The sequence below is a fragment of the Coturnix japonica genome, chromosome 7 (assembly GCF_001577835.2).
Source record: "Coturnix japonica isolate 7356 chromosome 7, Coturnix japonica 2.1, whole genome shotgun sequence".
NCBI classification, from domain to species: domain Eukaryota; kingdom Metazoa; phylum Chordata; class Aves; order Galliformes; family Phasianidae; genus Coturnix; species Coturnix japonica.
Window position 1 is genome coordinate 29,953,680 of NC_029522.1, and position 27,400 is coordinate 29,981,079.

The 27,400-nt window shown below is 44.3% G+C and overlaps 1 protein-coding gene across 4 annotated transcripts in view; it reads right to left on the bottom strand.

The window, feature by feature from the left end:
• GPD2 (glycerol-3-phosphate dehydrogenase 2) overlaps positions 1 to 27,400 on the bottom strand; it is a 46,818-nt gene that overhangs the window by 331 nt on the left and 19,087 nt on the right. For all 4 annotated transcript variants that reach the window (XM_015869089.2, XM_032445760.1, XM_015869091.2 and 1 more), the window contains exons 6-17: positions 26,801 to 26,964; positions 15,673 to 15,837; positions 14,976 to 15,120; positions 10,620 to 10,813; positions 8,512 to 8,646; positions 8,114 to 8,289; positions 7,592 to 7,723; positions 6,980 to 7,138; positions 6,008 to 6,120; positions 5,847 to 5,925; positions 5,481 to 5,579; positions 1 to 2,208 (exon numbers count right to left, since the gene is read on the bottom strand). The exon at positions 1 to 2,208 is cut by the window's left edge and continues 331 nt beyond it. In XM_015869089.2, the coding sequence (XP_015724575.1) occupies positions 2,083 to 2,208; positions 5,481 to 5,579; positions 5,847 to 5,925; positions 6,008 to 6,120; positions 6,980 to 7,138; positions 7,592 to 7,723; positions 8,114 to 8,289; positions 8,512 to 8,646; positions 10,620 to 10,813; positions 14,976 to 15,120; positions 15,673 to 15,837; positions 26,801 to 26,964 (1,687 nt within the window). In that variant the 3' untranslated portion in view covers positions 1 to 2,082. The remainder of the gene's footprint in view (positions 2,209 to 5,480; positions 5,580 to 5,846; positions 5,926 to 6,007; positions 6,121 to 6,979; positions 7,139 to 7,591; positions 7,724 to 8,113; positions 8,290 to 8,511; positions 8,647 to 10,619; positions 10,814 to 14,975; positions 15,121 to 15,672; positions 15,838 to 26,800; positions 26,965 to 27,400) is intronic.

Genomic DNA, 27,400 nt, shown 5'->3' on the forward strand with positions numbered 1-27,400 from the left:
CAATAACATGAGTACAATCACATGAAGAAAAGCAGAAGAGCAAAGAGAAGAACCCAAGCGGGCCAAAGCCACCCAACCAACCCCCTCACAACGTTCCTGAAAGCAGAGATTTAAAGCCTCCCCTACACACGGGGCAGCTGTGCAAGACCCTGCAGTGCCACACAGGAGCACAGATCCACGACAGTGAAGCACCCACGCTGCAAAGCAAACTGCAATGGAGGGACACGCGTGTAGCCAAGGAAACCTTGAAGTCACATCCTGTGGGCAGCATTACCAAAGTGAAGGACACGCTCCGAACACAAAGCAGAACATCCCAGCTTTACAGGGAAACTCACAGCGTTCATTCTTAACAGTTCCATTTACAGAGGAGCGGAGGAGAATTTTTCTTCAAACCGTACAGAAGTTATTAAATATTTCAGCTATTTTTCTTTACGTGGCCTGGAAAAGGTCTCACTACTTTAACAGATACGTCTGTTTAAATAATTCAGCAAATCATGGGCTCCTACCCTGCCTCCGAGCCCAAAGACACCCATTCCCCCCCCCTCCATGCTGTGCCATGTGTGACGTAAACTCTCTTACCGTGCTCTTATTTGAGAAGGGTTTTAGAACAGCAAAGCTGCACTGCGGATTCACATACTTCACCCGAATCTCCTGGAACACACTCAAAAAAGCTGACAGACCCACAGCAGCCATTCATAAAACACGCTGTCAAACGTTCGCTCACCGCTCTCGTGGGCTGTACCCAATGGTACAAAACTCAGAGCAGCACGGTCAGAACCCACAGCAGCACAGTTCTGGTACAAAGCAGCTCTATGACAATCAGTTCAACATGCAAAAACCATTTGGAAAGCATCTGAGATGGGATTTCTGGAGAGAACCTGGAGACGTTTCAGCAGTTGTTCAGACTGACAGGAATCCAGGTGACGTTCAGCCCCGCTTCTGGGTTGTGTTCATTTTCAAGATCTGCTTTCCAAAGCCTTGTGTTTTACTTACTCCTCAAAGCACTTTCCCTCTCCATCCCCCCACACTCAACACACTCAGCTGTACACCAACGCTCCTCAGCCCCTCCATTTCACACGTGCAATCATTTTCCCTTAAGATACAGAAGTAATCTTTGCTGGCTGTTACTGCACTGATGTTTCTATTAGTGAAAACAATGACATCAGTTAAAAGATCTTATGTAAGGAGAAATCCTGAGCCCTTGGTACAGAGGGTCCTGTTTTGTCAGCCAGTATTTATACTCAAGAAATCTACACAATCTAATTTGAGTTTTTAAATAAATTAAGACTTACATTATCCAAAACTGTCCTATTTTACATATTTGTCCCAAACTGGAAACAGTACAGAGCACTTCACAGCATCAAACACCACCCGCTAAAGGATGCTGCCGACTGAAGGAAGCCTGTGGTTATTAATGTGGAGAAAGGACAGCTGTCCCCTGGCTGCCCGCTGGGTTATTGGTTTGGGTGATGGTTCTGTGTTGTTTTCCAGCTTGGTACAGCTGATAACTCGTGTCTGGCCAAGAACTGCTGAAATAACTACGCACCCCATGAGAGCAAAAGCCCAGCACCTGTTAGGGCAGGCACTAACCAGCCAGCTCCTTACCATACCTGGTACCTTCAGAAGGTGAAGCTTTGCTCCTCTTATGAAGCTCTCTCAAACCCCAGGTACCAGCCCTCCCTCTGCTGCCCTTTGTTGAAGCAGACAGATCAGCAGCTTTTAAATACTAAATGCCTATTTGCAAATCTCAATGCAGTGCTCTCTTTCAAGGCAGGAATCACTTTTTTTTTTTTAAAGGTAAAGGTGATCTAGAAGTTAATGAGCAAGGCAGTACATGCCCGAGTGCTTGTGTGTGCACCAGTGTTTCCAGACCATATTCCAGAACCCGTTAATAAACTCCTATGTTTGAAGCATACCCAATCCAAGAGGCCACATACTGAGTATTAAGAGCCGTACAGAAAACCATTAGTACAGGAAACAAACGCACCCATGTGTTTTTACAGACATCAGTCACCTTGACCGAGTAAGGACATTCGGGAGCACTGGAATGTTTGTCAGCAGATGCAGCACAGCCGTGCTGAGCTACAGCCCTCCACCGCTGCGGTCCACCGGGATCACCACGCGCTGCCGCAGGTTCTCCTCCGCCCTCTTCATCAGCACGGCCAGCCTGCTGCCAGAGACATGGCCCTTCTGAATGGCACTCATCAGCTGAAACAAACAGAGAGAGCAGCCCTCAGCTTCACGTCCACACTGAGAACAAAGGTGGATGGTACAGCCCCAACTGCATGGGCTCAGCTCCATGCAGCCGGTCAGTTTGTCCAAGGGCACATGGTACTTGGAAGTTTTTCCCCCAGAGGGTGGTGACGCACTGTTCACAGGTTGCCCAAGGAGGCTGTGGATGCCCCATCCCTGCAGGCATTCAAGGCCAGGCTGGATGTGGCTCTGGGCAGCCTGGGCTGCTGGTTGGTGACCCTGCACACAGCAGGGGGTTGGAGCTGGGTGAGCACTGTGGGCCTTTGCAACCCAGGCCATTCTGTGATACCAACAAAGCAACACTGCTGCATGCTTTGAAAAAAATAAATAAATCCTCATGTCAAAGCCCATTTGTATTTTTCAGAAATACCAACAAATGTGACCCATCCAGAAGTAGCAGTGCAGCATCCATTAACAGCAGTGCTTTTTCGGTGCCATTTAACCATGTGGGATAGCCCACCTGCTCCACAGGTTCTCCCCCACCCACACCTTTTTTCTATTCCCCTCTCAGTCTGGAAGTAACAAACAGAACATCACTGCTGATCCAGCACTGACCCCAGGACACATCCCTCCCATTCACAAGCCCTTCTTTGCAGAGACAGCGTACTTGACTTCCACAACTCTTCCAAATCCAAATTATTTTATAGACTTTTAAAACTAATTTGCCTTTAAGTCCTTGAAACCGGACTCAGCTCTACCTTAAGGAACACACGCTACTGCTAAGGTTTTAGTTAATTCTTCTTTATCCCATGGATAAAGTGAGCATTAGATTTGAAATTACATACAGTCAGCTTGCCAATGACTGCTACGCAAAACAATCAGCACTTAAATGCAGTTTCTGACTCTCAGGGAGTGCTGGGAATCCTTCAGATTCCTTCCCTTCTATAGGTAAGGCCATTTTTTCTGCAGCCGGACCTCTGTAGGCTGGTACTGCATTTGAGAAACAGGAATGACTCCTGAAGGAGGGAAGGGGACAAACCCAGCTGAATCTGAAGGACCTCCATGGCTGCTGGGGGTATTCTGGTCACCCTGTGAGCCCTGAATAAAGGCAGATGCTGCACTGAGGGAGGAGAGGCCCACAGCATCCTTCCAGCTGCTCCCCAGTGACCCACACCAACAAGGCCCCGAATGGAGCAGCCCTTCCATCACACCCATTCATTCTGCCCTACCAAACACTCCACAACCAATTGGTTGTGGCTTTTCCCACTGTACTCTATGGAGGAGTCGGCTGACCCTTCGGCACCGCCTCAAAACCAGAACTTTCATGTGCAGTCACTGCCATCAGACAGCTCCCCGTGCCAGTGGGACCAGCTGAGGAAACATGGGCGGTAACAGTAAAAAAGCAGGTGTGAATGAAAGCAAAAAATGGCTCAAGTTTTCAATGGGAACCACCTGTTTGCATAAAACGCTGATCAGTTCGGTCTGCATTCCACCTGTGAAACACCTGCAGGCACTGCTGAGCAGCTCTCCCAAGGAACCGAGGCAGGCTGGCAGGCTGCAGGGGTCAAACGCAGCCACCTGGCAATGCTCCGCTCCCACCTGGATAGCGAGGCAGCCAGTCTGATACAATGTGTTCCTATATTCTAACATAAACGTCCACAAATATTTGCACACAGCTTTCCACAAGCGTTCTGGCAGTACAATGTAATTACTTGAAAGTTTTCAGAGAGCAAACACAAAAGTATTGAGAACGGGCTTAACAGATCCATTAAAAAACTAAACAAACACCACGTGTATTTTGTTCCTTCCATGGCAACCTGCTGTTCCTCCTATTACCAGGCTTCCCACCGCGCTCTGTGCTGCACAGCAGCTCCCTGTGTGCAGCTCTGGCTCTGCACGAAGCAAGTGCAAAGTGCAATGCATCCTCACTGCAGCGCTGGGAAACACGCAGGACAGGCCTGTAACCAAAGAGTCATTCAAGTTAAAGTAACTTTGAAATGATATCAAGGCACTGACCTGTCACTTGTAGTTTAGATGTAGCCTGACTTTGGGCAGCCAACTCCTAATGAGACCGTTCACCACAGCAAAGCAAAGCAAATAAATCCACAGCAGCCACGTTAGCTGCTTTGACTTCTTACCCACAAGGTATCCAAGCAAACCAGGCCATTATAGTAAAAGCTTTGGGATTTTTTCCCCCCTCATCTGAAGCTTTCACATGCAGAAGGACACAAGAGGGAGACCCTTCCCAGCAGTCAGAAAGCCACCTGTGATTTTCTCCTCCACTCATTTCAGTGAGATGGCTCCGGGGAGCTTTTATTTCATCTCAAAACTAACGCACATTTCAGCTACCCAGCTAAATCACTGCGTTTTAGGTAAATAAATAGTCCTTTCTTCTAATGCTGGACACAACCTGTGAAAATTTTCTGCATTTAGATTCAACAATGCTCCTCTTATCTACAGCTCATCTCAAGAGAGACAATTACCATTTCCTCTGCCTTGATCTTGTTTGTTTAACTTGACACAGTGAAGAAAGGGCTGACATTGACCAAAATCCCCAGCATTAATTTATCTCATGTTCAGCATTCATCATTGCCACCACGCAGGACAGACGTGGCACTCACTTGAAATACCACACCAAGAAAGACTCCAGGAAAACAAAGCTGGTTAGCAAGCTGCATATGCAAGAGGAGCAGGACAAACATTCAGTAGCGCCTTCAATTGTCTCATTGTAAAGCCCTGCAAAAAGCAGGCACACAGACTGCCAATGCAATGTTCTTCATGCAAACGGAGCTACCATTTCTCAACCCAGGAGTTTCAGTGGGGATAACATGGGCTGCATGTGTTCCAACCATAAGCTCTTCGTTTACAGTTCCCTAGGCTATTCTGAACACTGCAATCACTTTTAACCGGGTCAGATATGTGTCAGCACGCATAACTACAGCATATCTTCCAAACAACCAACCGTCTCACTTGGAATAGAATTAAACATAATTTCTGTATAAAAAAGCCAAGTTCAGAAATGCACTGTGGCATACTTTGAAAATTTGACCTGTTTGTTGGGTTATTTGCTTCTGCACAGAAAATATCCTTGAATTTGGAAGGTGCTCAAAACTAGCTCTGTGTGTCACCTCTGTCTGCTCTAACAAACTGCACTGACACAACTGTGGTACCCAACAGCATTCACCTCCTCCACAGCACAGCTCTTCTGCATGGGAGGAGGAGGGGGACAAACACCTGAGCCTGCAGTTATAACAGTTACAGTTTCTTTGGAACAGAGAAATACTTACCTGCAAAAACTCAATTAACTCCACCTGCCCATTCTTGTTCAGATCTACTTCATTCAGAATGTCGTGGAGTGTTTTCTCATCAATCTGCACACTGATGCTCTAGACAAAAAATAACCACACCATTTTTAGCAGGGTCAGGTAAGTATCAATGTACATAACTACCATAAGCCTTCCAAAAAAAACCCAACTGTCTTATTTTCAATATAACTAAACATAATTACTGTATTAAAAAGCCAAACTCAGACCTGCACTGTGGTACACTTTGTAATCTGGACCTGTCTGATAGACACTGAAGTACATCAATTGCATTGCTCAGCACTATTTACGCCACCCTGCAATTAACAGAAAAGCAAAAGGAAACTTTACCTCCAAGACCCGCTTCACATCCAACATAGTAATAAACCCTTTCTTGTCCTTGTCAAACATGTGGAATCGCTTCTTGTACCTGCAAGATAAGGATTATCAGTGGAGAAAAACGACACTCATTGTTAACTCCCAGCAACTCTGGAATCTCTTATTTCACTTACCTTTCAATATCCGAAGGCGCCAGAGAGATTTCAGAGCTGTCTGTTAACTGGTCAGATTTTACTTTGTAGCCCATTTCATAATACAGAAATTTCCTTGCAGCTTCCAGTTGTTCCTACAACCAAAAAGAAAAGCCTCCTTGTATCTGAGAAAGAACAAGTTCCTTACACAATTCATTTGCTCCTTCCACTTGGCAAGAATTTACCTAAGGTCCAAAAAACTGAGCAGATGGTAACTAAAAAGTATTAAAAAGTTCAACTTGGGCACCTTTTAATCTTGAGAAGGGATATCAAGCCTAGTAAAGACCTCTAATTACTGTGTAAATGCTTCTAGGATTACACTGTATGTACGAGCACTGAGCCACTGGGGCAAAGGAAGTAAATGGGGAAAAAAATAAAATAATTTAGAAAAATAATTTAGAAAAATAAATTAACAAGGTCAGTAACATCACTTTTCAAAACTGAAACAGGCTGCAGTGAGGCTGTGGATGTTCCCTCCCTGGAAGCACTCAAGACCAGGCTGGATGCAGCTGTGAGCAACCTGGTTCAGTGGGAGGTGTCCCTGCCTATAGCAGGGGGTTGGAATGAGATGATCTTACAGGTCCCTTCCAACCCAAACCATTCTGTGATTGTATGGGCAAAAAAAGGCAATACAGACTGCAAAAACCTTCTCTCCTGAGACAGACCTGTAAGAAAAGACACTGAACTAAATACCTGCTAGAAGTGGGATAGTAATGCCAAGCGTGCCTCATTTTTAAAGCTATGGAATGCTTTCACTGTTCCCCCCACCCTGGCCAATACCAATTCATTTCACAGCTATTTTGATGAAGACTTCAAAATAAACTGCACCAAACAAAGCCATTCCTCTCAGGAAGCAAACATCACTGAAGTTTTCCATTCAATTAATTTCATTCGTTAACATGGAAACTACTAAAGAAAAACAAAACAATTCCAGATGAAAAAGGCCCTTTGTACCTTTTTTTTCTGCTCGTTCCAGTTAAGTTCTTTCCCCATTAAGTCTACAATCCTTGGCAGAGCTTCCTCAGCAGCCTGAACATTCAGGAAGGCCAAGCGAGTCCGCCGGGAAATGATGTCCACAGCAGTGCGGGCATACTCCTTCACACCATAGATAACCTAGAGGAATAAGACAAGGAAAAAATGGAGATGAGTCCACATTAGATACATTTCATGTTACATTATATATTTGTAATAAAACATTTATTTCACACTGGATGTTAGGAAAAAATTCTTCTCTGAAAGAGTGTTCAGGCACTGGAATGGGCTGCTCAGGGAGGTAGTTCAAGAGATGTCTGGATGTTGTACAAAGGGATGTTGTTTAGTGGGAAAGACCGGTAGTAGGTAGGCAGTTGGACTGGATGCTCTTGGAGGTCTTTTCACTTTGGTAATTCTATGGTTCTATATAAAAACATTAAGTATGAGCAGGTGAAGTTGAAAAATGCAAACAAAAAGCATCTGAATCTCAAAGGAAAGGGCTTCTGAAGGTATTTTTCAGAGCAAGATGGACCTGCTTTAGAATCTGCTTCATTCCCAAGAAGCTCTCAAGTGCGATGTAGTTTTTCCACATACCTCTGCTTCAATATAAGGGAATTCAGACACAAGACGTTTTCCAACAATAGGCCATCTCTTTCCTGTAACTTGGGCTATTTTGGCCACCTCAAAAGCCTTGTCACCATATGTAGAAGCCAGATGTTGAGCCACCTATGGAGTTGAAAACATGTTGGTTATGCTTTCAAAAGCACATCAAATATATGAATGTTTTATTGTCAGTTCTCTTATCACTAGTAACAGAGGCTGAAGAGGGTTTCAGGTTCTGAGAGTGTGACAGGAAACTGCTATGTGTGAGTTAGACCTATGCTAATGCTACTATGTATGTTTCCAAATAAATAACTGTGGTGCTTCAACTCTTCTATGTCAGATGTGATCAGAGAGTAGCACAGGTTTGCCATGCCCAAGGAAAGGGATGCTCTAGCATCTCATAACATTTTAAAGCAGAAAATAATTAAAACATTAAGAAAATATTGTCTTTATGGAAAGAACAAAACCCTCCAACGTGGAAATATCAGCACATGAACAGTTACAGTGGCTCACCTCGCTTTCAAGTCCATAGTCCTGGACCAACCTAATGTAGAGCGTGGGGCTCCAGTCCTCAGCCCCTTGGAGCAGAAGCCCAATTGTCTTACTGGAACCTGCAGGCAGATTGTGTTCCTGAATAGCAGCATCAATGGTATCCTGAGCCATGGCACGGTACGTTGTCCACTTCCCACCTATAAGAACACATTTATTTCTTTACTTGTGGAAAGCAAGGGAAACGTGAAGTTGGTACATACCAAGTGTTTTATCATATTACTCTTAATAGAGTTCTTCTAACAAGCCAGTCACACTGCTACTACCTAATGCAAAGCATCACCCTGCAAGAAGAAAGATGCTTGCACAAAATGCACTAGGGAAGCTCAACAAAAGCAACACCTGAAATGAACTTCTCCTACCTGCTATGGTGACAAGGCCACTGTCACTAACAGCAACAAGGTGGTTCCGGCATATCGACTGCGTGTCTTTGGAGTTGGGGTCAGTGACCAGAGGACGAATGCCACTCCATGCTGCCAACACGTCTCCTCTTCTCACTGTCCAGAAGAAAAAGTCATCCAAAATCAGTCAGGAACTTTGTATTCATTTCCTATCCATCTTATGGTCTCTGTGGTGTTGCCTCCAAGTAGCACAAAAAATGGCACTGCACTTCTGTGTCAATACTGCTGTCTGACCCAAAACAAAGCCAAAGACAGAAAGACCTTTCTGTCACAATGGTTAAGAATTCAACAGAAGAGAGAGATTCTGGAAACTGATCTGCCACGAGACAGCTATCAGTCACCGATCAGCTCAGAAAATCCTCAATCCAAAACAGAAATTCCACCAAGAACAGCACCCAGCGCAGCAGCAAAGTCTTAACCTCCTTGCTTCTGTGGACAGGGCAGACCCTACTTGGCACTTCAGAACCCAAAATAAGGTCTGTTCCTACAACCCTTGCTTTTAGGACTTGGAAGCTTTTAGTATAGTGCGGAATTTGTCAAGAGGAATATCTGAAAAAATAAGTGACCTTTATTCACAGCCTCTGTCAGAAGCCTGATGGCACATCTGCATCTGCTAGTGTATAGCACATCTCCTAGGCCTGTGGCTTCCCAAACCCCAGCACTTGCACAGCAACCCCAGAGGGCCCAGTTGATCTGCAACAGATCATCCAGAAGCCCACACTGTTCTTAGCCACCTCCTCCAGCCCTGCCTTCCCAACCATACCTGTTTCAGGAGCATCTTCCCACTTCATGAGAAGCCCAGCTCCATGACCATTTCTATGCCCCCATGCTACTCCTCTGCCCCCTAGCAGTTACTACATCCCAACAGCCAATCTTGATTTTCCAGTGAACATGAAAGAATAAAATCTGAAGGCAACAAGTAGTTAAAAGAGGTCCTTAACAGTTGTAGGAAATTACCCTACCCTCCGAAAGGGACTTTCTTCAGGAATATATGAAACACGGAACCAATAATCTCATGAAATTAATTTTGTTGCTTGTTAAATTTACAATAGTAAAAATTGACCAATTTACACTGAAGCCCTGAAACAATTTATGATGCAGCTTTCAAACAACTGATAACTTAAAAAAATCAGTAACAGGGTGTAAAAATATCCCCAAAGAACACAAAATAGATTTCAGAAATCAATGGTGCTCTGCCAGCATGTTTAACCTGCCAAAATGAAGTGTTAATCACAGAAATAAGATACCATATTACATTTATAAACTAATGAAACTAGAAAAAGCAGCATGCGTGACACCATAATTAAACAGTTGGAACACATCCAAGCCTGTGTAAGTTGATAACCCTGGCACTGTCTCTGGCAGCAAAAAGGCAGGTCTGCAGTGAGTTGATACGGCCAGCACAGTTGTTAATTCAATAACAGGCAATCTATAAACACTGCTAATTGCAATGTGGAAAAACAGCGTGCACACCTTGGTAGGTTTCATCCAAAAGAACTGAACACCTCATAACACGCTCCTGTGTAATACCTTGCAAGATTTCTGCCTTATTCAGTCTGAATACTGCCAGCTACGTCCCTGCCCCACCATGCTGACTTATATTGGCTTCTGCACCCAAAAAGTAAGGATACGCTTCCTCAGGGCTGTCTATCCCAAAGCTGTACAGCAGAGAGCCACCAAACTGCTCTTTGCAGGAATCTGGTAATCAATCCAGTGTTTCCAACTGCCAGATAGCAGGTTTCCTAAACCCCAGAGATTGCAGTGCTCCTGACAAACAGCAGCTCACAGATTCCTTTTAGCACTACTACAACAGCAGCACAGATGCTTTCGCATAACTGTTAAAACAAAAACAGCAAAAAAAAACCAACAAAACAGTAAATCTCACTACAAAGTAAGGAGACCTCTCACCTTTAAACTAGCACTAAGGCCAAACAAGCCAGCACCTTCCAACACAGGTGTCCTCAGCTCAGGTACTCAGCTATCAGTCACTGGAGAAACTTGAGACATACAGCATGTACTTAGGCTGAAATATTATAGAAACCCCTCCCAGCCAAAAGTGACTCTCCTACCTTCAACATCTACACTAAGGTAGTTGCGCACTTCGTTCAGAATGAAGTTTATATCTTCTTCCGTTGGTATCGGATGGGAGGTGACATCGGTGGGGCTGTCTGTGGTCCCTGCAATAGTCATCTTCTCCCAAGGCAGGAAGAAAATCACTCTGCCGTCACTGGTGGCTGGGTCAAGCAGACCCATGTTATCAGGGCTGAAAAAGAAGGGACGTGATTCAGAGCAGGTGAGACATCACACCAGGGATCTGTTCTTGCACATGTTCAACTACTACATCATCACCCTTGATCCCGTGCCAAAAGAGATCACCACGACCCAACTTCGAAACGTATTTCTCAGAACTTCTGGGCCTAAGGCCCTTAAACGTGATCTCCAGAAAGGGACTTCCTATGCCAGACAGCAGGACACGTCCTTAGTGAGAGCAACCAGGCCCTTGGCACCTCCCTCCTCCAGACACAGGAATTTCAAACATTACACCTTATATTTACAACAGCATTTAGTGGAAACCCCTACTGTGCAATGAACACCTACTTCTAGCAACTGAAACACCAAAATCATGAGCTTACATTGAAACAGGAAACTTCCAAGGATCCTACAGCCTGAACTCAGTAAGCACCTGCCATGAGAACAGGAACCGAAGCCCAGGCTGCCAAGGGATTCAGACCAGAAATACATTCCAAATGCTTCCAGCAGCATTCCTGAACTGCCTTTGGAGGGGAAACAGCAGAAGATACCATCTCCATAATGACTAACGAGACACCAGCACCTTCATTCATTTGTGCCAGTGCCACAGAATGACTCAGGAAAGAGAAAGAGAATAGCTTTTTGCATGAGGAATTTTAACTTATTTTTCAAGGTTTTCTGGTAAATAATACTGAAAAAGTAATAGTAAAAATATCCATGTGTACAAAAGGAAAAGTTACCTTCATCACCCACTGAATAGCACTGCTTCTGTTTCAGGAAACAAGGCACTTAGAAGGCCTTCAACATAAGTACTTGTTATATGGGAGAATATTGAAGCTGCCCCTTTTCCTATTACCTTCTATTGAATGGAAAGACACTGACTTTGCTATGAGGCACTGAAGTCCTCGTACAATCACCTGCAGGCAGTTTAGCAGCCTCCGGGCTTTGCACCCATTGCTGGTACTGGAAGGATACAGGAAGGATCAGCAGACTCTGATAACTCAACAGACTCAGGTAACTACTAACACACCAAGTTGAAGGGAGACAAAGACTGGAGGTGGGATAGAATTACCTATTTAAGAAAGCTACAAGCTGAATCACTGAATATTTCATTTTTAGGAAGTCCAAACTGATTACTGAGGGCAAGTCTGCAATATCTGGAAAGGCTGGGAGCAGCTGAAAATTTCATATATAGCATGTATATTAGAACATTTTTTAGATGATATTTATAGACAGCTTAAGCATACAGTTGGAAAAGTACAATTTAATAGGGGAAGTCAACACAGATTTGTGAAAGGTAAATCACGTCAGCCAAATGATTACTTTTTAAAATGAAAAAGCTATTGATTTAGAGACAGGAAACGAGAGATTTAATATACAGTATCAGAATATTCAGATAACTCCAGACATTCTCAGAAGAATAATATATTCTTTTAAACACGACTTAAGTATAAACTGTGAAAGAGAAATGAGTAAAGAATTAAAAATCAGCTTCACTGTAACACTTACAGACTGCAGCACGTACCAGAGGGCGACAGCAAGCAATGGGAAAAGATGAAGAAGCCTTCTGTACATCAATTAAGTTATGGGTTTAATGGCCATCAGCTACTCTGGGAAGTTCTTCGCAGCCTCCCTTTGCTCTCTGTATTCTGTCTTATAGAAGTAAGTGCAGAGCAACTGAAAACAAACATCCACCACCAAGCAGCACGCTGCCAGCAGATCACAGCAGCCCTGCTCAAAGGATGAGCTTTTACAACACGGATTCTGATGGCTGTGGGACTGGTGTGACCACGCAGCACAGTGCTATCAACCACTGGCACGTTTCTCTGGTGATCCCTCCAGATCACTATAACGGGTAAGATTAGGATTTGTAAACTCTAATAGGAGACAGAAATAAAGTGGCAAATAGACAGAGCCTAGGAGCCTAATACAGATGGATCAGAAGTGCCTGCTGGCAGAACAAACACCAGGATACCCACCCCTCTGTGAGCTAATGACACAGCAACAGCTGACTGAACCGAGTGCTTGGAGCACGTCTGCTCCTCAATATGCTTCTGTCTCAGCAACAGCAGCACGGCTATACTGAACAATGCATAGAGCATGTACAAGCAAGGAATGAACCCTGAACGCTGCTTACTGAAGTATAAATAAGATGTGAGAATATGAGCTACAGACTACTACATTAAACAAAACTCTGTTTGAAGGACAGATCTCAACCCATGAGCTTGAAGTCAGTAAGTTATTCATTCTGGACGTCAGACCAGAAATACGGAAGATTCCTATTGGAAACCCAGCTCAAACCATTCTATAATTCCAATTTAAATGGAACCAGGAACATGGGGCGGATAGGAAAATTTCAGAGGGCTGTAAATAGCTGGAATCTGTTGAGTGGAAGTTAGTATTGCACACATAGGTTTCCTGCCTGGGATGCACTAATCTGAACAAAGGTGGCCAGAATCCCCTCTCTTTTTGCAGATATTATGTTTAAACAATAGGGAGTGAAAGAGTTATTGCAGCTACTAGAACAGATATGCATACTAAAAATAGAATTAATGAGAGGAGGAATACTGGGACTATTAATGAAGAACATAAACAAGCAGGAATCTCACGGAAGCGAACGCATTCCATTAACATTAGTTTTACAAAATCTTAACTGTGTCTGGATATAAACTTCTCTTTTATACTATTTTGGCCTAAACTCACACAAATTTTACAAATTATTTAACCACAAAGGCAAGCAGATGCAATCAAATAAGTCTTAATTGTTAAGGAACATCCATCCACTTGGAACCAGGAACAAAGAATCCACACAACTGAGGTTAAACACCATGAGTACTTCTATGCATCCCTTGGATCAGGCTTCCCCACTGAACGGAAATCGGCTTTGTTGCATCACCTGCACTGCGGAGGCAGCATGTGGGCAGACACTGCTTAACAAGAACAGCAATGCCCACACACTGACACACACAGGGGAACAAGCAGGAGGATTTTCCTCCACGTTAGCAGTTACATGTGTTAGGTGTTTACAAAACACGTAACTAAAGCCCTTGTGTATCAAGCCATCTTCAAGTTGGAAACTACAAGGTGATTCCAAGCTGAATAGCTGACTTGGTGGCCCTACACCAAAACCATGCAGTTGTGCACCTGCTCAATGCTGTACATGAACAACATAGGATTAGGAACTTCCTGGTCGTTGGGGGGAAGACACACAAAAAAAGAGAGATCACAGGTGTGATATTCCAGTAGGCCAAAGATACCTCAATTTTATAGTCTCTGGTCATGTCCTACTGGGACAGCCCAGGCAACAACAATGCTTTGTGCACTGAAGTCTAGATTTATATTCACAGAGGATGGCAACACTCACATAGAAGGCACTATTGTAAGTGCACTGCATCAACAGAACTGGAATAAGTCTATAAATGTGAATTTCCATCAGGATGCTAATGACTTCAGGATCCAAAGGTAATATTTGAGCTTCAACTGAAACGGCTTATGTGTGTTAGAAGGGGATTTGGTTTGGCAGCAACAAATAAGGAGAGAAGCAGGAACGAGCCATGGAACTCATGGGCGAGCTCAGTGTAGGCAGAGTGGTCCCCTTCACCTGAACCAGCCAGGGTGGGCACCTGCCCATCAGCACCCATCAGCTTTTAATGGCATTCTGAACTACATGCAACACTGTGCACATGCCGCATTCTGAACACCAGTGGCTTCCATCCAGACTAATACTTGAGGCAGAATGTAACGGCAGATGACTGCCTAGACAGAATGGTATTTTATAAGAGAGAAAGCTTTCTAGGAAGGCAGGAACCTCTCAGGAAGGCTTTCTACACTTCTTGTTCTCCTAACGGGGTGAAGAGGCAGCCAACATGCCCAAATCACCCCTTATGAGGGCCACTATACAGCAGTCACTGCCTTAAGGCCCTTCTGCTTCAGCAGGAGTTCTGCCCTGCTAAGCTTCACCTACAAGCTGTGAGGCTTCCCTCCTCTCCACGTAGATAAGCTGGTGTTTGAACACGCACAATACCAGAACCCACTAAATAAAGAATAATAATTACAAAATCTTCAAGCGTGCACTCAAAGCTACCATAAAAACCACAACTGTGTCCCTACAACCTTATTTATTACAGCCACCAGCAGGGATTGTTACAAATGGTCTGGGTTTGGAATATCGTTACCTGTAATAACCCGGCATCACGATGTGCACACCCGCACTGGGCTGACAGATGTTGGGCACTTCCTGATCATCCATTTTGCGCACCGAGTCTGTGAAAGGTCCTGTAGCATTGATAACACATTTGGCTCTGACATCAAATTCCTGCCCTGTGAAAGAAAACAGCATCAATCACAGGCCCCATTTGTTTCCCTGCTCGCTGACACTCCGTTATTAATCTGTGAACCTAACCTACTGTAACCACGTGCATTCTGCCCGTCTGAAGGGAACAGCCAGAACTGCTCTCAAAAATTAACCAAGTCTGCATTTAAAGCCAGACTTCAGAGGAAGTGCTTTGCAGAAAGTTCCGCGCTGTCTATGGAAGCAGGGCAGGAGGTAGGGCAGGAGGTAGGGCAGGAGCGGGCTGGGCTGCACCTCTCGAAGAGGAAGATTAGGCTGTGAGTGGTATTACCATATGGCACACAGCATTTTACAATAGTGCCTCTGCTTGATAGGAGCGTTTGGATGTAAAGCTCGGCCCACCCTGCCAGAACACCAGGATATGAGTGAAAAACCTGACACAAGTTCAAGATGATTGATGCTAACGCTGTGCTACCGCACTCTGGGAAGATGGCTCCTTTTGTCAGCGCATCAACATTTAGTGTTAGCACTTCCTGCTCCCACCTCCACCTCCCAGCACAGCTCCCAGCCGTGGCACACACCTGTGAGGACGTCCCTGCAGCGTGCCCCGTACACGCGCTGCTTGCCGCTGCACGGATCTGTCCTCTTCAGCAGGCGCAGCACTTCAGTGTAATTGGCGGTGGCAGCGCCGTACCTGGCAGCGGTGAGAGCGATGGCGAGGTTCATCCGTGCGTCGTTGTGCTGTCCTGCAGCGGGAAGAGACCGGGAAGGATGTGAGTCACCTCCAGCCACGGACATGCAGTATGGAAGCGTGTCAGAACCGATCTGTCACAGCTGTCCCTGTCACATCCAATAGCCGTGATGGCTGCTCGCACCCGACATCCTTATTTAAAAGACACATCCTCTGCACAGCCCCCACTGCGCTCCCACCCCGTGCCCCTCGCTGGTGTGGGGCCGAGGGCAATAGGTCCATCCGCCCCACGGAGCGCTCCTCCTCCCACGTGCAACCCTACTGCAACCACACTGCTCTACCAAAGCATACACCCGGCAGTGCCACTGCAACACAGCACCGATGCCTGGTCCAGGTTGTGCCATGCTGCATGCAAAACCCAAGCAATCTGAGGGCTGCGCTAAATTCAAAGTTTCCCGTAACTTTCTTTTGTGTTATAATTTCATAGGTATTTTAGCTTTCCAACATACAGCATAAAATCATCAGAAAAGAAATAAGCAGACAAGAATTAATGAAGGATTCTTAACACATATCATTAAAGATTTATTACTGAAATTCCCTCGTTAAAGAAAACCAAGAGAGAGGCGGAGGGACCATGAGGGGAAGATGATTAATTACTTTAAAACACGGGCTTCACCTGAGACTTTTCCTATTTATTATTGCCACTGAAGTTAAAGTCCAGGATGCTGGCTGGAAAGAATTACTATACATTGAAGGGGCCAGGCTCTGTGTGTCCTGAATAATTAATGTACAGCAGGGCTAAACTTCCTCAGATGTGGTTTGCTTCCCCACGTGCCTGGACCAGTTCTATCAAAGATAATACAGGTAAAGTGATGAATTTGTAATAGATATTGTTGTTGATTTATGTTACCAGCATTCCAAACATTCGGTACAAATGGTTTATGCAAAGTTTGGTCCTTCTGATTCTGCCCGCGCATCTCAAACCGCCGCGCACATAATCTGTTCCCAGCTAAAAGGGCAAAGTTATAAAGATGGGATCAATGGCCTGGAGGTGCCACCTCCCCTCTCCTCATCCTCATTCTAACCCAGCTGAGGCGATACGGTGCCATCAGTCTTCAAGCACGAGGCAAGTTATGTGAAGTGAACAGAAACAGTGATATGATGAAGCACCGATGAAGAAACAAACAGTAACTCCGATTCAACTACGCAAACAATGCCCAGAATAAACTGCAGAAAAGAACAGCAAAACAACCTCGCAAGATGTCAAGAAAAGTTGCAGATGCTCCAACACAGCAGATGCATGAGACTAAACAGCCATCTGTCAGAAGTGGCAGGCAAATCATTAAACAAATGCATCAACATTTCCTGCTACAGCAGTGTCAGGGAAGGGATGAAGTGACCTTACAAAGTCTATCTCAAAACTGAGCATTTTAACCAAGGGCTGAGAGCATTCAACACCTCGTGCACACAGCGAGCAGTGAAGAGTGGCAAAAAAAGACAGAATAGCAGCAAGCTGCATTACAGCAGCTACTTAACGTACAGCACATCCACAACACTCTTCTAGCCGAGGGCCAAAGGCATGCAGAAGCAGGGCAGTCTGCAGCCGTCCCTCTTTGCTCTGGTGCTTTGTTTGCAGCTCATGGGGTGCTGCAGGGCTTTGTTGTACAGGGCAGGAAACCCAGCACAACAGAACCCTGGAGGTGTTCAAGGCCAGGCTGGATGGGGCCCTATGCAGCCTGATGCAGAATTAGATATGGAGGTTGGCAGCCCTGCCTGTGGTGGTTGGGTTCCCTTCCAACCCAACCATGCTGCAATTCTATGATTAATTGCTACCCAAGAGGAACTGCCATCTCCACATGAAAGAAAGTTCGATGCAGCAGCTCTGCACAGCAGCCCTTCAAGGTAGCCTTGTTCTCCTCATCCATATCCCCCACACTGGTACTCTGCTGTGAGAAAACCCTCGCTATTGCTCAGTTCTCAGCTGTCCAAGGGAACCCTGAATGCCTAGGCAGTGCACTTGCAGGAAGAGGGCTGGGAAATAACCAGTTGCCGATTAACTATACATCAAGAAAAAACAACACTGGCTTCAGATTAATGGAATCCACAGTGCAGAGTGCTGGAGTATTTCACAGTGCAAACAGCACAGATCTGTGGAGGTCTAGATTGGAAAGCAATGAGGAGTGACTTACTGGCTCATAAATTTATCACCGATGGAGAATAACACCTCAACAGTTTGGTAGGGTTGGGTCATGGTCCAATGGCCCTTCCACTCGGGAACAGATTTCCTTGTTGGGAGGTGTGTCTGTGTGGTTTTAACTTTAACTCATATGTGCACATTTCCCCACAAACAACATTAAAACTCTGCACTTCGTGCACTCACCTTCTTCCTTGACACCTGAAGAAGCCGTTGCTACTCCCCCATGCAGAGCAGCTACTGCAAAGGTACTGCAGAATAGCTCTCATTACAGCACCATTCACAGCTGAGAAAACATTCTTGCCCATGAAATAAACCTAGTTACTTACAGTCACATTAGTATGAAATAACAATAATTCCCAATTCCAAACAGGTTGGAATGCATTGTGGCACTTCAGCAATCCTCACCACTCGAGAGGAGCAGGAGAGAGAAGAACAAAAATGCTGCCTCCCAGTCCTCTTTTTTCAGTGAAATACTGTCCTCCTTTTGCCACATTCAGGTCCTCCAAAACCAAGACAAATGCCCCCAAGCTTAACTTTCTCCAAACAGAGATGTAAAGCTTTCTTGACACTAGCACTATTAGCACGCTCAGAAAATGCCTAAGAAACCCAAGGCATGGGCGTGTGCTAAGGACAAGGTGACCAAAGACCTCTGTGGGAGGCTCTGCAGAAAAAAAAAGAGCCACCCATCTCATTACTGCTGTTGTCATCTGCTCGTTGTATAGTAATAATTGCGGTAAGCTCACTTTCACTAAGGGCAGCCAACAGCGTTAACGAGACACTGGCCAAACTGCTTTCAACAAGCGACACTTAATCCTCTCAGAAGAACCCAACGCTATTCTTGGAAGGCACGTTGTCAAAGGCAGGTGGGGCAAGACGCCATTTTGTCAGCATGTTCCACATGATTTTAAGACCAACAGTGATGCCATTTGGTTTAGAATTTTTTTTTTTCTTTTCCGTAATTTAGGAAAATTCTATTTTCATTCCTCAGTAGCAAATGCTGTCCTTCTGCAAATAAGAACAGACAATGCTTCCGTTGGCACTACAAGGATCCTCCTACAGAGCGCACAGCCGACTTTATTTTTATCAGTGCTGAACCACAGCCAGCAGTGCTAACCAAACCCACAGACTGCACTAGTTGGTGGCCCATTTGATGAGCTGCGTGAAAGCCACCACGCCAATGAGGCACACCTTTAGTTCCACCATCTTCTGCACTGCATCCCCCTTGACACCCACTGCTTTTCTACCCACCTCTGCCCTCCCCTCTGCGACTCCCTGCAGCTGAAAATCACCACTCAGCAGACAGTGACTGCAGAGGGCAGAACTTTTAATCCACAGAGTGATGTGATCCACCCAACTTTCTTATGCTAAGAACTAATGCTTTGTTACATGACTGTCATGCTGCAGCTGTATTCAACAATGGTGCCCCCAGACACAGCAGCCATTGCCCCCCAAATTGCTCCACGACACTTTGCAAAACCACACGACACGTCCACGCTGTTGTAGTACTAAGCCAAACTTCTTGCTTTAAAGAGCAGGCCGGTGGTCCCTGCAACAGACATGAAAGCTTTCTCACCTTGTGTCAATTTACAGCCTTTTTCTATTAGGCTTATCTAATTATTGCTGTCGAGGTCAAACTAAATGGAGAGCTGGAAATTAGCCATGCAAGAAGCCATATGACAGCCTTAATGCACTTTGTCAAGAGGGCAGATCTTTCTACAGAAGTACAAACCAGGCTTCTTTTGGAAGGAAGAAAAAAAAAATCATAGAAGAAATATCTGGACAAGAAACCAGGCCACAATTTCAAAGTGTTGCATAACATAACCATACCAATAGTTAGGGTGTGCTTGGTTTCTTTTGAAAAGCTCACGGGATAACAGTTAACTAACAGCTTGGGCACTGAGCTCCACTTGGTTAACTGGAACACAGCCTGCAACTCGCCAGGCAGCCCCTTGGATCTGGAACACTCCCCAAAGCCTATCCAGATGGGATATTACTAGGTTGTCACAGCATCGATGCCCAAAAGCACTGATAATTTGAATTCATCTTCAAATGATACACGTTATATTCCTACATCGGTATTGCACAGCTGCAGTCATGTTGTAAAAAACCCAACAGCACGAGGAATCAAACACATTTCACATGCACATACAAAGCTCACCAAATTTAAGGCTGATGATCTGTAGTTACACACAGTTATCAGTCTGAACCCACCAATTTTTAAATTCAAAGTGCTTAATTACAGGAACAGTTTTATTACAAGCATTAAAACGGGAACTCAACATCTGTTGCAGATGTTGGAACCAGTCTGCATCCAAATTGAGTCACTCCAGCTGATTCATAATGCCTAAAAGTTGCTCCAGACTTCTTTCAGGAGGAATGCAGGAAGCCCTTCTCCCCAGGCCTACACAGAACAAACCGAGATGTTAACTTCAGTTTTGACTCATACACCAAGTTGTTAGAAATGCACTGAGACATGGCCCATTTCTCAGCTCTCTGAATCACGTGAAACTGAAGCCAGGTCAAAAATTCACTCAAAACTAGCATGCTTTCTAGGACATGCAGCATACATGTATTTGTTCTTGGGCTGCTTCAGAGGGAAGCGCGCTCTGACCCAGCCCCATCAGTACCATCACACCCACAGCAACACAGCAGAACCTCACCAGACTGCTAATGCTGCTAATACAGACCATGTAAGATCCACCTTTTGCTCTGCGTGTGGATGAAGACACCTATCCAGGCACAGGGTCAAAAACCAAACAGGCTTACAAGAAAGATTAGGAAACTAAAATGCAACACACTCCAACTTGTTCATATCTATAAAGAAATGAATACATAAAAATATCCAGCTGTAACACCATGGTAGGGTACCACAATCTGGAACTAACTGAAACTAAGGTACTGGCATGTAAAAATCAGCTGTGCTACCCAGGCACGTTAGGAAAGAGAATGTGGAATTACTGTTTAGCACTGCTGCTTTGTAATTATGTTGTTTCCCACTTCTTTCTATCAGCCTTCAACTTGTCACCACAATCATATTGCGGTGTCAGTGCAAGTAAAAGCACAGTGTTAAAACGAGACCAAACACTGTCACTGTCAGTTTGTGGCAGCCACGCTGAGATGTCACAGCACACAAGCATCAGGGCTGTCCTGCTGCAGCCGGGGCATGGGGACACAGCATGACCTGTGGGACGGACAAACAGCTCTGAAGAGAGACCTGGGGGAACCCTGCCAGGGCTGGAGGCTGATGGACAGAACCACGAGGGCAGGGGCTGCTGCCAGCCAGGACCACATGCATTGGCCCACGGACACCGGCACCAGGCCCAGCACGCTGCCCTGCTTGACCAGGGCAACCCCAGCCCAGCCCCACTGCTCTGCACCCACAGCACACAGGGAACACATTGCTGACAGCCCCTACCATCCATACAGCCTGCTGTGCAGAACCACTGTCAATTAATTAACGACCCACTACTACGTTCACAGAAAACACATATGTAAATTACAGCAGAGTTACATGCTCTGATGGAGCCTTCCCTCCGAAAGCCACAGCACACTGGGCACACCGAGGTGGGGTGCACAATGTTCAGCTAGCATCAGTTTTGCTTGGGAATAATCTTAAATCTTGTAAGTAAGATGATCTGAAAAATTATTTTCCCCCATTCACTTCTTAAGGGACATGAAAATCATCCTTTGCTTATAGGAGTGCTAAAGAGCAAAGAAAGAATAACAAAAAACAACAGCAACCAGAGGCATGGAATTCACTCGAATATTCATCACTCCCAACCCTAAACCCAGAGCGTACAAACAGATGAATCCAGCAAGTCAGAGAGCAAAGCCAATTTAATCTGTGGCTCCCCTGAGGTAAATGTAGTTCACAGTCCTGCCCCCACCCCAACCTCAGCCATAATCCCCAGCTCCTGGAGGTAAGAAAGCACTGGAGTGAGGAAAATTCTGCAGCGGGATATAATGATCCAAAATGACAGGGACAATAATGACAATGAATTTCATGTCTCCCAGTCATGAGCCAGGGATGCTTGACTGGGCTGACTTACACAATTAAATTGTTACAGGTACAGCAGGAGATGCAGTTATCATCCGCGCGCTATTGGGAACGACGCCTCCAGCAAAGAAAGAACAAGTGCTCTGGAATGCACAGCCTTTTGTTGTGGAACTGCTGCTCCCGCAGGTACCCAAACCCTTCCTTTGACAGAGGGAAAACTGGGTTAAAGACACAAGCCATTTTCAGCCATTGATTTTATCCCTTTTGAAAACGACAGCGAGAGCCGCGGCCGATAAAGCACCACTTGATTCCAGTCACCTTGCAGGAGAAACAGAGCCGTCTGATTTGATCAGAATTGGGAAGTGCTGCTTAGAACACAATTCTCCGCTAATACTGACAGGAGCAGCATCACAGAGAAGCACCAGCTCAGCTCCAGGCTCAGCCGTGCGCTCCGCTTTGCACGTATTCCACTAGAGGCAGCCCAGATCACCTTACGAGGCTGCAGGCTGCCGCTTCTCTTCAGCATTTCACATACAACTCTATTACATAAAACACGGGACAAAACGTATTTGGAAACAGCTGGATATGGAGAATACGTACAGACTTTTCCAGGCTGTCCCTACACTTAGCGTGCCTGCAAGGCTTCTTTCACTCACCTCCTTTCAATCTCGAAATACCAAGAAATATGGTCAGCGGTGTATTTCACCTGTGGAAAAATCTTTTCGGTGACAAACCGTCAAAGAGTTTTCATACCCAGGGAAGGAGAAAAGTCATACGGTTGTCTGCATCTGTAATGGGGTAATACCCCCGTTATGGCTCGCCGCATTCGCTAAATATTAGTTTGTCAAATATGAATGATAAAGCCGCACCGTTTCATAATTCAGGACACACTCAGAAACCAGGAAAAATAGCTACAAGAGCCCAAATAAAAAAAAGCATTTGTTCCATTTTTGACAGCTTAATGAATGCCCTACTCTTTTGCATTGATTTTTGCGTGTGTCGGTGTGTGTGCCTGCGTGCCCAGGAAGGATTTCTCATGGGGTTTGCTGTACACAAGGAAAGCTAAATCCTCTGCCAATGCTTTTTTCCTTCCCCTTTATGTTTAAGTAACCTTCATATTAAAACATTTCAGGAGGGAATAAATACCAAGAATACAAAGAACGACTACTTACATCCCAGTAAGCATACTGGAAAGTCGCAGAACAAGACATTAAGCAAGCAGCTCCCTCAAAGCCACCCAGTGACAGGAGTAAAGGCTGCTAACTCCTATTTGCAGAAAGTAACAGCAAATTCCAAGAGCAAGGTCAACAAAAAAACCCCTAATATCTTAAATTCATGACCGACTCAACAACAAACATTTTCCTTACACACCTAAAGGCTCATCTTGAAAGGCAAGACATGTAAGCAGAGAAGCCTGCAGGCATCTAAAGATAGAAAGCAATGCATCTTAAGGAGATCTTAGAATTTCTAAATAAATATTCTGGCCACTTGCATCTCTTCTTTAATGTTCTCCCCGGTCTTTAACATAATGCGCCACGTATGATTTAAATGGAGATTAATTCTTCCATTTAAAATGCTTTAAAATAATTCTGCATATGATCTTGAGATCTCAGGCCAGCTCTCTGTGCTGCCTCTCTTCCACTTTTCCTTGAGCTACATAAATGGAACTGACAGATCACTGCTCAGATAGCAGCCACGTTCTACCCCCAAAATGTTGCCTTTTTGCTATTCGGGAGTATCCTAATACCAACAAATGCTAAATGAAGTCTGACATGTACCCCTAAGAAACAAACTTGTAAGTTGTGGCTTCAAAGAAAACCTTGAATAAATAGGACACATTGTGTACACCCAGGCTAACATCCAACATATGCTTTAGTTTCCTGATGCTGAGACAGAGCAAGAATAGCCTCCGGTAAAGCCTCTGATTTGCTATTGCTGGTACTTCCAACATTTATAATGTACCATCTTTTTTTTTCTTTTATTTTGCCTGTATAAACAATGTTTAAAATGCAATTAAGACGACTGTGGCAACATCTCAGAATGCAAAGGATTTGTGAATAATGGATCACTCGACACGCCACCGCTCCCATCAACTATCACAGCAAAAAGCAAAGAGCATTTCTGCCTATTTTCTTTGCAAGGCAGCATTGCCACCAAGGCAAATATCACTGGAGAGGTGTTTTTATCAAATTAAAAAGTAACCCACAGAACGAGCATTTCAAATTCTTTTCTCTGGTGGTGGCAATCAACATGCCCAACAGCAAGATGCTGGGGCTATTTACAGCTCCAGATACAAAGACACTACAGCAGAACCAGGAATGATGATAGAGACAGGAACAGAGAACACAAGAATATGAGATAAGAATTGTGTTTAATTCTTACACAGGGAAAACATAGAAAGAGAGGGAAGATACGAAAGATTTGGGTATTCTGAGGGTTGTTTTGTTTTGCTTTTCTTATTGCCATTGCTTAATGCTCTTATTCATGACTAATTCTGGTGAAAGAATCAAAGTGAGCGTAATTCAACCACATTTTTCCCTTCTCCACTTTAAATTCCATTCCCATCCCCTTTTGCGCTCCATTCCTTTGGACTTGTTAGAATTCAAATTAATAGATTTACACTGTAGAGTGCTGGCTGACTCGTGTTGACAGAGCACAAATTAATTGATCAAGATAAACAAATTAACACTTTGTAGAGTACTGTGAGCCCACACAGACCATGGACCACAGGCTGACCACAGCAGAAATACTGCCACTGATGGACCACATGGCATTTGGCACTGGATTTTTATATCTACTGCAACACCATTTAAAACAATTACTCAAAGAAACTTAAAGATTACCTCTAAGGTTACTCTGCAACTGTATACTTCTGGAATGTAGTACAGAGCCATGATATGTCCAAAGTATCTATTTCATCAGGAAAGGCTTCAATAGATTATAGATTCCCAAGCTATAGTGCTCTTTCAAGAAGCATAATTACAGTATAATTCATTGCTCTTCTGAACCCCTGGGATTTCTTAACAGTCTAAGAGAAGGAAGAGCTTATAATAATGAAAAAATAAGCCTGAATTATTTCTGTGTATGTTATTTACAGCAGCTCTCGTTATGGTACATGATAGTTTTCATTTCTTTCATTTGACACAGCTAAAATGACACAAAATCCCATTTTAAAAAAATCTTGTTTTTAAATAACCACTTATTTCCTCTGTATCTTAAACAGAAAGAAGTAAACTTTTACATCTCTCTGAGGAATCTAAGTCCATTTTTTAATTCTCACTCCATTCCCAAATAAGATCCTATGCACACAAGCGTCCAGGTCTATTTTTCACTGCACTGGCCTCTATAAGACAGCTTACAATCACCAGCAGGCACTTGTGCCAGAGGCCTTGCTAATATTACCCCAGCCAGCATGTTTCAAGAGGCCCTCCTACTTCTTCCCTGTACAAAAGCCCCTATTGATAAGCTGATGAATAGTATAAATGAAGTTCTAAATAGAGAAAAGTACAGCCTCTGTCATCAATTTTGTGTGAAGACATTCCTGGTTCCCAAAAGGTCAAAAAGCAACATCTCCAGGTAAAATCTAAGTTGAAATGTACCACTACTGAAGCATGTCAGCATTTAAGCTATTTATTCACTGGAGGGCTCCTCCAGGCCTGCAAGGAATCTGGGGCCTTCTTGTCTTCCTATGCTTAACACGCTTATGTTTTGCTATTACCAAAATGGCCTCATTATTGAGAAAGTTTTAGCAGAACTTTCTCCTTTGGAAGCAAAATAAAAGAGAAATGAAAAATGGGGAATAAACAATCCAACTAAACACGCTACAAAACAGCATACAAGTCTGCTGCAAAACAAAAGTGCTCTGTCTTCTATACGTTGTCAGATCAAAGTGCATCAATAAAGCAGTTATGACAGTACACTCTACTCCAACTCATGAAGTGCTTTCCAGCATTTAGAATTCATACAGAATTCAGTATGTAAGAACACTGAAGTTCTGACAGTTCAGGGATACAACTTGCATAACAGCAGAAAGCACTGAGATGTCACAGTGTGGACAGAGCTCAGGACACCTGTGACTCAACACAAGCATAGTATTCTGGACAAGCAAGACTTCCAGGTAGCTCTATGCCAAGGAAACCAAGTAATCCTTTACCAGTTTTGTTTTCAGGCTGCCTCCAATTTCTGTAGATGCTGCTGAGACAAAGACAGGGAGTCCCTGCTCAGAAGACCCACTGTGGCACCTATTGCTGTGACACTCTGCTAGGGACTTACCATCACTCATTTCACACAACAAAATAAGACTTACCAGCATTCTTGCATCACAAACATGAATGATGATCTTGTGTAAGCATGAAGGCTTCTGAACACAAAAACTGCTATTTCAAGACAAATGCAGCATTGGAAAACTTGCAGAAAGCATCCTCTGTCTCCCTAAGGCTGACTGTGCATGCATGTTGCACAAAACCAGATCAGAATCTATCAGAACCAAGTCTTAGTAACAACTCCAGCTGGAGACACCTTCTCCTCCCATGATTTTGTAACTCTTTAAGTAAAGGTCTTTTGGCAGAAATCTTAGGTTTGAAATTCTTTTCAAACCAGTCGTACCACAGTACACTATTTGTCATTACCAGAATGACCACAATTATATCCCTTATATCACTGTAGTAAGCACCATAAGCATCAATTTGACAGATATAAATTAAGATGCAAACTGAATCCTTCAAGTCATTCATCCCTTTGGAGAGTAGCTGATGTACATGTGTTCCTCCATTCTCCCCCCAAAATGTAGAACAATGTAATAAGAGCCACATAAAAGGAACATACCATCATAATAGACAATAGCTCCAACAAGCTTGTCTTTGCGCAGCATAGGAAAGTGCTCCAAGGCTCTTGACTTGCTGAGTACATAACTACTTTTCAGACAGTGACTTCCTGCCACGAGGTCGTACAGTTTTATTCCAAACCAGTAATACGGCAACTGCCACCATCTGCAAGAAAAAAAAAACACACAATCTAACTTTATGGGAAGTTAAAAATGAAAGCTCACACTTCTAGTAATAGTTCTGGTAACCCAGCCTGCTGTACTGCTCTGGTTTTACTTTTGTACTATAGAACAAATTCAGAACACTATGTAAGTAAATGTGCAGGAAGCTACGAACTGTTTGCTGCTCTCAGCTGATCTCCTCACTGCTGAAAGTCAGCTAAACTCAGCACCTGTTTTTTTCTAGAACATTTTGAAGAAAACAATAATAGCGTGCACTGAAGACAAGGATGTACTGGAAAGAACAGTAAATTATATCCTGGGTATTATGAGTTCATTCCAGCTGCAAACTCCCCTCCTCTACACCAATTCTAATGGTTAAAATGCACCAAGAAGTCAGAGTCTGGCAGCAGCGATACCAGGCTCGTGACATGAGGGCACAT